The following is an 11,398-nucleotide window of genomic DNA, read 5'->3' as shown; positions in this document are numbered from 1 at the left end:
CGGTGGAGGGCAGTTCTCTGGATACTTTCAAGAGAGAGCTAGATAGGGCTCTTAATTATAGCTGAGTCAGGGGATATGGGGAGAAGGCAGGAACGGGGTACTGATTGGGGATGATCAGCCATGATCACATTGAATGGCGGTGCTGGCTCGAAGGGCCAAAGTCAAGTCAAGTCAAGTCAAGTTTATTTGTCACATACACATACGAGATGTGCAGCGAAATGAAAGTGGCAATGCTCGCGGAACAACAAAACATCCAAACAAATTATAAACACAATCATAACACATATTATTTTACATAATAAATAATAGAAGGAAAAACGTTCTGTACAGTTAGTCCCTGGTGAGAAAGGCGTTTACAGTCCGAATTGCCTCTGGGAAGAAACTCCTTCTCAACCTCTCCATTCTCACCGCATGGCAACGGAGGCGTTTGCCTGACCGTAGCGGCTGGAACAGTCCGTTGCAGGGGTGGAAGAGGTCTCTCATGATTTTGTTTGCTCTGGAGTTGCACCTCCTGTTGTATAGTTCCTGCAGGGGGGTGAGTGAAGTTCCCATAGTGCGTTCGGCCGAACGCACTACTCTCTGCAGAGCCTTCTTGTCCTTGGCAGAGCAATTCTCGAACCAGATGGTAATGTTCCCGGACAAGATGCTTTCCACCGCCGCTGCGTAGAAGCACTGGAGGATCCTCGGAGACACTCTGAATTTCCTCAATTGCCTGAGGTGGTAAAGGCGCTGCCTTGCCTTACTCACCAGTGCTGAGGCGTGTGATGACCATGTCATATCCTCAGAGATGTGGACTCCCAGATATTTAAAACAGTTCACCTATATGGCCTACTCCTGCACCTATTGTCTATTATCTATCGTCTATAATTGATCACGTTTCATTATCTCTTGCTATAGGCATCGAGGTAAATAAAGTACACTGTGAACATTAAGCAGCTCCTAATGTGGCTCTCCCTATCTGGGGGCTCCTTTTTTTAAAATGTGTTTTTATATGTTTCCCCCGCCCCTTCTCAATGTCCTTTAACTGGTGTGGTGCGGCAAGAAAGATTACACAAATCTACTGTGATGTTTCTCAGGAGATAGCTCTTTGACCCTCTTCGACATTTTTCTTTGTTGATCCTGGTGAACTGATTTTTTTGAAGCAGACGCTAAAAAAATATCGCATCCAGTCGACTTGGACAAGTACCAATAACTTTAAAAGTTGCACGGTATATGTAGGTGAACGGCATTTGAAACGATGTATAACATGCAACCACTTACATTATAAAAACGTATGACGAAGTCCTGCATCAAACTTCACAGATTTGCTATTTTAGTTTAGATAAGTTACAGGTTTGAGTTTCACCAACAGCCAGTGGATTTTGCTATATTGATGAGGTATTGGGTGAATCAGCAATATTCTTGAAAATACTCTTTGTGTTTTTTTTTTTGGAAGTGTGTAAAACCAGCGACTGACAAACGGTGCCGGGGGTTTTGAAGTAAATAGCGAGGAGTTAGACGTCCCATGGTAATACCCCACAATGCGATTGGTGTGAATGAAACGTACCGTTCGTTCCCCGTTGCTGTTGTCCCAAGCGACCAGCTCCGCCTCCGGGCTACCAGTGACAATTGATTCGCCTGATACTTGATAGGGGGGGGGGGGGGGGATCGGCCACTTGAGAGGTGCTGCAATTAACTTTATTTTAAAGAGACATACATTTCTTGCATCCCCATAAAACTAAAGTATGTGAAATCAAACGCGATGGCTCGCCTTGTGTTGCTGCTGCTCTGGGTGCTCCGAGGTCCCGTTTTCTGTGCTGACCAGGACTGCCCCAAGCTCTGCAGCTGCGGAACGGATAATCAGATCATTTGCCAGGACGGCAAAGTCGATCATGTCCCAAATGACTTTCCCAGAGGCTTCAGCAAGCTGTGAGTACAAAACTCCTCACTTTCATTTTTACACTGAAACGGCCACTTTTGTGGGATTCCAAGAAACTGCACTAAAATTGAACTTCAGAGTCACTGAAATTGAACTTCGGAGTCATTGGCCCCAACACCCTGACTCTCTAAATCCGATCCTGACATGCGAAAGAGGAAGGGGGGAATCGCGAAGTCGGTTCTTGTGGGGTTTATTCAGAGAAGTACTCTTGCTACGAACTTTTTGCAGTTTATTATTTGTAATTAAACCGGGATTTTTTTTCACTGACTATAAGATCAATTGTTTTACAATGGTCAAACCATCAACATTGCAGCTCAGGACGTTCTAGCTTGAATCGCTTTACCAGGTTTCAGTCGTGTTCTGTCTGAAAAGAGAGAAAAAAAAATCATTTCCCGCCTTTCACAACTTGACAGCCAACTAGGTTCATTTGTATTGTAGATAGACACACAATACTGTAACTCAGCGGGTAAAGGCAGGCAGACTGAAGAAGGATCTGGACACTAAATGTCACATATTTCTTTTCTCCAGAGATGCTGCCTGACCCGCTGAGTTACTCTAGTATTGTGTGTCTATCTTTGATGGAAACCAGCATCTGCAGTTATTTCCTACACTCTTTTGCATTGTAGTCGGTGTGGTAATTTAAGCCCAGGGGGCAACACATTTGCACACACTTAGCAAGGGTTGACAGAAACTGCACAAAGGTCACTACCAGATCAACTGTATTAATGAAAAGGACACAGTGCTGGAGTGCAATGAAGATTTGGCATCATCGAATCCACAGAACTTGAAGCCCAGCACTGAGAGGTCAGAACCCTTCTGTTAAAAGGGCAGACAATGGTCTCCTGAGGTGCTGCCTGACCCGCTTAGCAATTCAAGCACTTTGTGCTATCCTTGTAAACTAGCATCTGCAGTTCCTTGTTTCTACTGTATTAATTATGTCGATTGTCAAGATCAGTGTGTGTTAAAGGCACCACAGTGGGAGGATTTTCTCTTGTGACACCATGCATTCTTGCATGTGCAACTAAGATGTAATGAAGAATTTGACATCATTGAGCCCACACCACTTGAAGTACAGCACTTAGAGGTCAGATGGGATAATAGCCTCATGTCGTCAAACCTAGAAGCATGAAATGTGAATGCCTTAGAACTATATCAGGACCAAGGCTGAATTATTTGCAATGCCTCGTACAAGACGGCGGTAGTGCCACTCTCTGTAGAGTATTGAAGTGAGAGTAGACACAAAATGCTAGAGTAACTCAGTGGGACAGGCAGCATCTCTGGAGAGAAGAAATTGGTGACGTTTCGTGTCGAGACCCTGCTCCAGAATTCAGTATTAAAGTGAGTGTTTATTGTGGGAATATGATTTGATCAGGAGAAACAATACAGCAAGGAAATAGAGTTAAAATGGTGAAAATAAAGAAATAGTAAATTGGAGAGGGCTGAAAAAATTGAAAATGACCACTGCACAAGCAACTTTCCATTTAGACAAGAGTAGACTAAAAGTACTGGATTTCATTAAAAAATGCATATTAAAATTAAATAACCACCATTTTTTCTTAATGCAAGGTCTTTATTTTATAGCAAAAATGCTGGCATACATATTATTCTATTTCACGGTGTAATAACTACATATGTTTAACATGTGTTTTTGATTAGGTACATTGCAAAGGTCTTCCTGGAGACACATGCTATTGTGGGAATGTTTTATTGTAGAGGTGGATTAATCTGGGAGATCAGACATTTCATTGAAAAAGTGACATTTCTGAATCAGTAAAACTTCAGGAACAGATTACAGAACATATATACTGGTATAAGTAGGTCAAAATTAAAAATGTATTGACTTATAAATACTAAGAAAAAGTTCAAGACATCGTAAATCTTTCAATTTTTTTTAGACCAATTGTTACTGCATTTGCCTCTTTGTGTCATCCTAGCCAAGGAAGTTCACCAATGTTACTGCTTGGTGTGGCAAGAAACCTCCAAGGAATGCTCTTGTTTTCCCTGAATATTCAAAGATCTTTGCTTGCATTTTATGAAAATATTACTCTTCATGAAGTTTCACTCTTAAAATCAGATGTAAATAAAATACAAACCGATTTTAAAATATGGCTACTTAATTCCATTTAAATATGAAGAATTACAATTTAAAAAGTCTGTCAGGAATTTATATAATAGGGTTGCTTTAGATCTTAATTTTTTATAAATTATCATCAATTTAATTAAAAGTGATAACCTGGTGAGGCTTTATCAATAAAGCTGAAACTATTTCTGAAATGAAAAATGTTTAATGAATATTCAGATTTTTGTTAGCAGCCTGATTTAAAACATCTGAAACATCTAGAATCTGAACCATTTATCATCATGAGTGTTGCACACCAGCCACATTCTTCAAAAATTAATTGTATTTTTGATGTGAGAAAGCCTTTAAAACATTTCTGCATTTGCCTTGTCAAGAGAGTATTCCATATGTACTGACTACGGAACAATTGGATTTTTACTTACAGCAGCATCAAGCCTGTAAACTCTGTACTCATAGAGAACATAATAAACAAAAAATAATCAATAAATTAAAAACTCCCATATTAGTGCCAAAAACTCAAAGTCCTTAGTGCACCCAAGACAGTTCATAGTTTAGCTAGTGTTTGTTTTAATTCAAGAGCCTGATAGTTATTGAGAAGAAGCTGTTCTTGAACCGTGGTCACGGTTTTCAGACTCCAATACCTTCTTCCCGATGGTAGAAGTGAAATGAGAATGTTACCAGGGTGATGTGGGTCCTTAATGAGGCAGCAGCTCCTATAGATCCCTTCAACGGTGGGGAGGTCAGTACCCACGATAGACTGGGCAGTGTCCACCATTTTTTGTAATCTCCTTCATTCCTGCGCATTTGAGTTGGACCAGGCCGTGATGCAATCAGTCAATATGTTCTCTACTAGTTATACCTAAGAAGTTCAAGAGAGTATTTATCGATGCACCAAATCTCATCTAAATATACTAATGCACCCATAACCAGAGGATCAATGGAATAAATCTGCATCTGTGTGCGATTTCTCTTTAAATCTACCTGGATGTTGCATTGGTTTGCTTGATTTTACACTCATATTTCTTGCACAAACGAGCCAAATCTCCACCACCACTGTTACCCCCAGTGTATTGGAACCTCTTCCAATGTCTCTGATTTATTTACTAAGCAGCTAAGTGATTCCTGAAAATAAGAGAACACGCAATAATTCCTGGCTCTCAAGAAGACTGCAGCTTCCAGCACATATTAAGCCACTCAGTCATGAAAGTGTGCAGAAACTTGCTGGCTCCCAAAATTTGGAGGTTTCCCAAGGAACTTAATGTTTGCGCACACCAAGAAGAAGACTATTTTTGAACTGTGTCATCGAGGAAAAAACAGTAAGCAGACCAAGATAAGAAGGAAGAATAACTGTGCGGCAAAGGATATTTCAGAACAACTGCCTAAAGTAACGAATATATCAATTAAAATGAAAATCATTAAAAAAAATACATAGGAAGACCAAATTGGAAGCATATTAGGGCAATCGGCATCAGATACATGGCATTTCAAATGCAAGCTCTTTTTCTAGAAATGTAAGTCTCATTAAATGAAAATAGTGTTAAACTAACTAAAGGCATTAAAAACCAAGGGGGTGTCTGAAAATGTAAGAAATTGAAATGCATTAAAATTGTTGTAAATTTCCATTTGGAAGTTAAAGCAAATTATTTTGAAAAAAGATATCACGTTGTTCAACTCTGAAAAGAAAAGCCAGAGGTCCACAGAATAGGATCATAAGTGATAGGAGTAGAATTAGGCCATTCAGCCCATCATCTACTCCATTCAATCATGGCTGATCTACCTCCCCCTCCTATCCCCATTCTCCTGCCTTCTCCTCATAACCTCTGACATCCGTACTAATCAGGAATCATTCTATCTCTGCCTTAAATATATCCACTGACTTTGTCTCCGCAGCCTTCCATGTAGTATCATATGAAATAAGAATAAATGTAGTATCATGTGCAAACTAAAACTCTCCCTTCTATCACCTGTAAAACAATAAACCAAATACGTCTTCCATCCCTCCCAAAGGAAGTAATAGACCACCCACCCTTAAACAACAATTCCTTCCGTGAAAAAAAACTATATATAATTGAAGCATTACTGTACATTCTTGGTGAGGTTTTGACAAAAATAGGATAGGACTAGGAGAATCATACAATAGTGTTCCTGAATGCTATAAAACTTGCACACAATTTTCACTGAAATAATGCAAAAGGCTGGAGTAGCGTAGTTAAAATAGCTTGAAAGCACTTTCCAAGTACAAGTACAAGTACAGCTTCATCCTCGATGTTATCAAGCTCTTGAACAGGTCGCAATGCATTCACAACTCTCCAATCTACAATCTGCCTTTTGTGGACCTCGTGCTTTTTTTTTTAACATTCTGCACTTCCTCTGGAGCTATAACACAAATTCTGCACTCTTTTCTCTTTTGTTGTATTCATGTATGGTATGTGGTGAAATAGCACACAAAACAATAACTAAATTCCAATAATCCTTTTATTATTTCTCAGTGCAAATGATGGGTTTTTGTGTTTGACTGGGAAGAACTAAATGGTGTGCCATTTCAGCATGTTATTGGGATTGGATACAAATACTTGAAAGACCAAAACCATGAAAATCATGATAATCAGAATGGAAGAGTTCTAGCAGTTGTAGAGTCCTAGATTCATTGAGTCATGCCGAAGGGAAACAGGCCTTTCATCCCAACTCGTCCATGCTGAACAAGATGCCCCATCTAAGCAAGTACTATTTGCCTGTATTTGGCCCATATCCCTTTAAACCTTTCCTATCCATGTACAGGTGCACAACCTTTTATCCGAAAGCCTTGGGACCAGACACTTTTCGTAATTCAGAATTTTTCGGCTTTCGGAATGGAAGATTTTTAGCGTAGATTTTAACGGCTGGCTCAGTGGTAGAGTGCTCGGCTCGTATCCGCAAGGTCGCGAGTTTGCGCCTCGATCCCGGCAGTTACTCGATCGCGAGTTTGAGTCTTCAATGTAGTTTTTTCTTGCAGAATAGGAGAGAATAGGGAGGGTTAGGCTGGGATCATTCTCTGCGAGATAATCTTAGTGCGGGAGACAAGTGTAGGAGAGGTGTACTGACTGTGTGGGCAGAACTTTGGAAGTGATTGCCCACCAGTCTCAAAAACCGCTGTGTCTCCCTGTTCCTCCAACTCCAGAGGAATCCGCTCCCCGATGGGCCGCTACGGCAACAAGTGGCAGTTCGCCCACAGCCCGAGCTGCGCCCCCTCATCCGCAACCCGGGTTCCTCTGGAGTTGGAGCGGGGCTGGGCTAGAGTTGCTGCTGGCTGTGAGTCTATGGGATCTCCGTGCTTGCAGTCGGTGTCCCGTTGGTCCTGACGTCTCCGGCCACCCCTCTGGACTGGAGCTGAGACTGGGAACTGTACTGCCCTTGCCCCCACCCTCTGCAACTGCAAACAACTCCACAGTTCCCAGTCTCAGCTCCTGTACAGGGGGTGGCCGGAGACGTCACAGCCCGAGCTGCGCCCCCTCATCCGCAACCTCAAGACCAAGACGCATCTTGCACACCATCAGCTTCTGTCCCTACGGGGAGCGTGTTCCTTTGGAATTGGAACGGGGCTGGGCTGCTGCTGGCTGTGGGTCTCTGGGATCTCCGTGCTTGCAGTGGGCCTGGGGGCCGGTGTCCCGTTGGTCCTGACGTCTCCGGTGATTGGCACTAGCTCCGACGTGAAGACAGTGCAAAACCCCCGCGCCGGTGCAATGGGCGGGGAGCTGGAGAGGGGAGGGAAGGGGTCACACACATGGCCGGGAAGCAGAGGGGTGTAGGTGGGGTGAAACTTAAGGGAGCGACAATTTGCTGCTGCCTGCCCGCTGAGTTAAAAAGTTCTCATGCAAGACTCACGATACACTGTGTATCGTGAGTCTACCGTGGGAACTTTTTAACTCAGCGGGCAGGCAGCAGCAGATTGTCAATTATTAACCCTCCCGCGCAATATACCCTCACTTTCTCTTTTATGAATGGGGATTTAGTTCCCCTTTCTTCGAGGACCGACCGGAGGTTCCGCTGTCACCTCTGCGGGCCGCCCTCGGTGAACGTTTTCAAGGACTGAAAAAATGTCGCTATTCGGAGGTTTTCGTTATTTGGAACTTCGGATAAAAGGTTGTGCACCTGTACCTGTCCAAGTGTCTTTTAAATGTTGTTATTAAACCGGCCTCGACTACCACCTCTGGCAGCTCATTGCACATACGCATCATCCTCTGAGTGAAAAAGATGTCTAACATGTCCCTATAACATTTTTTCCCATTCACCTTAAAGCTATGTCCTTTGGTTATTGATCCCCAAGTTTAGGTGAAATTTGGTAGGAAATAAAAAATAATAATGAGTTCTTATAGCAGGTTGTATTAAACTGCCTGACTGAATAAGTATCCCTGATACTATGAACATTGAACTTAAGGAAATATAACATGGTGTGCAGTTTTTTGTGCACATGTTTTTCATTAAGACTGTTTTGTTTAAATGATTCATTATTCTTTTTAATACTTGGAATTCAGATATATTTGGCAAACGTAACTTATTCAACATATTCATGCTTCAAGTATAATTCTGGTTTAGTTTACAATTATGATATCAATCTCCCTCTCAGTTCAGTGGTCTAAAGCATTCAGTTTAAAATACAACCTAAAACAGCTTTTGTCTTTGATTTGTAAACCATACAACATATTCTTTCCCTTGATGGAAAGGAATGAATATGTCTTACCATACGAGCGGTTGTTTTTGGATATTATATTTACTTCAATGTAATTATCATACACCTCCAGCCTGTTCAAACCCACTGCTTGTGCATCATCAATCCTATTATCTGTGATAAATATTATTTTGTTGGATACCCAATGTTTTCTTGGACTGAAAATGCTGCTCTTTTTATTTTCTCAGATGATCGGATAACTGAGGTATCTGATATTGTTTTCTTCGTGAAACTGAACTATTCCGAAGGAGTCATTTCGATTACCAATATTAATTAAAATTATGCCAATCTCTATTCTATTTTTTACTCTTGAACAATTCACTTAATTAATTTTAGAGAGTAAAAGGTCATCTAGAGCCCTTTTATACTTATCTCCCCCAGTCAGAGCAGCCCTACCCAAATCGTTGAAGAGCAGATGTAATAACATTTCCCTTTATTACCAGGTGTTTGCAATGATTATTGTCACCAGTTACCTGAACAATAGTCCTCATGTTAGAATAAAAATGATTATTATAAATCACTGTAATTTCCTTTGAACAAAAGATCTATTCAGACTTGCTTATATTGGATGGTAAATGGGCAGAATAATATTTTCAGTGGTAATTTTCCAATGATCAGGTCACTGCAGTAAAAATCTAACTCTTAGCAGCCATTTGCCACATTACACAATAAATGACAGAAGGAGGGATAACACATTAATTGGATCAGCAGTTGGAGATGGGCCTGACTAACTGATGCAAACTAGTTATGCCCCAAATGTATTCAATGTGTGTTGAGAGCCATAATTACCGAATGGGTTTAACTTCTCCTGGCAGATACATTAAGATACATTCAGCCACGTTAAGACTTCCTGTTTCCTTGTAATAGCTTATCAGAAAGTGAATAAAAGAAGGAGACTATAATTTGACACAAGCCGAGTTACTTGGTATTATCAAATAGGTCCGGCACTGCGTCAGCATTATATTCATTAAAGCATGTGAGACCCTTATTCTGAGACCCCAATTATGCAGAAGCAGCCTTCACAACAACTGTGAGGTCAGTTTCATTGGTACTTAAACTGTCCCAGCCTGTGCATTTACCAGCCAACTGCTGTAAACTTGAATGAATGAATGTTGGCACATGTGACCAGTCACAGTGGAATTCCTTGTTTGCATACACAAGGTATGCAAAGAGTCGCCACATAAAGGGTGCTTACAAAGTTACAAAGTATTCCCCGAGTCTCAATTCCCTCATGGTTGACACCATTCTCCCGAATCTCCCCACCCACTGATCTATTCGAACCAGCTTGACCATTGATTGCACCCACATGTTCCTGGCTGCTAGCTCTTACTGCTTCTCCACTGTCAACATAGTCCAAACGTTTTACTTATCATTCGGGGCCAACTTCTATCCTACCAGTTCTATCACACAGCCAGTGTCTCTCTCCCCCATGATCCCTAACCACCCCTGCATATCCCTTCATCCCCAGACACAGATTTAACTATGCATCTTTACAAAAATGAGGTGTGCAAAGAAAATGCTTTTCTTGTGCTCAGTTGATACATGAATTGACAGCTCACACCACTGTACGCTCTTCTGATAGACCTGCAAACAAGAGGCCTGGTGTATGCTAACTACCAACTAACAAACCTTTACAAGCTCCAACCAATTTCTAATCATACGTCGCATCTTAACTAATGAAGTAAAATAATCATGAATAAACTGCACAATCAGAATAAGGAATTTTAAGTTGAACAATTAATTAATTTAATATCAAATAGAATAAAAACAATGGAAATAATGAGGGAGGGAATTAATCAACGAGGGGAGAGATAGAAAATACATAAAAACTGAAGAAAGCAGTCATAGGGATCTGAAATAACGAGACTTCAAACTTCTAAAAGTTGATTTTCAGCACCAGAGAGGTTGTTTTGCAGTCATTAAATTGATAGTCTTTAAATTGAAACATATTTTGAATATTTTATGGTGAGTTCAATCCATACGTGTGGTATCAATATAGAAACATATTGCTGGTTAATAGATCTGAATAAGGAAATCGTTTGGTGAAATATTGTTTTCACGGAGCTAGTGCGGTGCCAGTATATCTATTAATGGCTTCTGAAATTGTAATTGTGTGCATTAAATGAAAGTCAGTATTTAATTTGTGCATAAAGAATGCCAATCATTGTTTGCCTCACCGCTGTTGACAAAGCTAAAAATGACTTATTCAACGATAATGGTTTTGTTCAGTTTGGTTTCAATTCGTGTGCAATGTAAAAAAAAGTCCAACACCCTTATGGTAAATGCATGATGTTCATTTTCAGAAAATTATGTCGATATAGGTTGTTTGAAATAAATAATGTAGTTGTGTAAGCCCGTGACTTGGATACTAATTCCTGGCTCAAAAAAAACTTCATCCCTGATGATCTCTGATGTATTAAGTTTAGGGAGTCATGGTAATTATCATAAGAATATTTGACAGCAAATACTTTCAGTATTCTTACCCAGTGTGAATGGAGGCATCATGCAATACATATCCCAAAAGATGGACAAGATTATTTGTTTTGTTTGTGAGTCCTTAGAGATATGTACATATACTTTGGGAGCTACTTATCTGTTGTTACATGCTGGAGTCAGAACTAATCTCTCGGACTGATCAGTCATGTAGTTCAATTTTCTAGAAAGGAAGGAGCAGAAAACCATATCTATCTGACTG

General features: G+C 40.6%; 1 protein-coding gene across 1 annotated transcript in view; it reads left to right on the top strand.

The window, feature by feature from the left end:
* Positions 1 to 893: 893 nt before the first annotated feature.
* LOC129699760 (lutropin-choriogonadotropic hormone receptor-like) overlaps positions 894 to 11,398 on the top strand; it is a 149,783-nt gene continuing 139,278 nt past the window's right edge. The window contains exon 1 of the mRNA XM_055639804.1: positions 894 to 1,908. Within this exon, the coding sequence (XP_055495779.1) occupies positions 1,742 to 1,908 (167 nt within the window). The 5' untranslated portion in view covers positions 894 to 1,741. The remainder of the gene's footprint in view (positions 1,909 to 11,398) is intronic.

This window comes from Leucoraja erinacea, chromosome 8, assembly GCF_028641065.1.
Source record: "Leucoraja erinacea ecotype New England chromosome 8, Leri_hhj_1, whole genome shotgun sequence".
Classification (NCBI taxonomy): Eukaryota; Metazoa; Chordata; class Chondrichthyes; order Rajiformes; family Rajidae; genus Leucoraja; species Leucoraja erinaceus.
The sequence above is the reverse complement of the archived record's forward strand: the minus strand, read 5'-3'. Positions and strand labels throughout refer to the sequence as shown.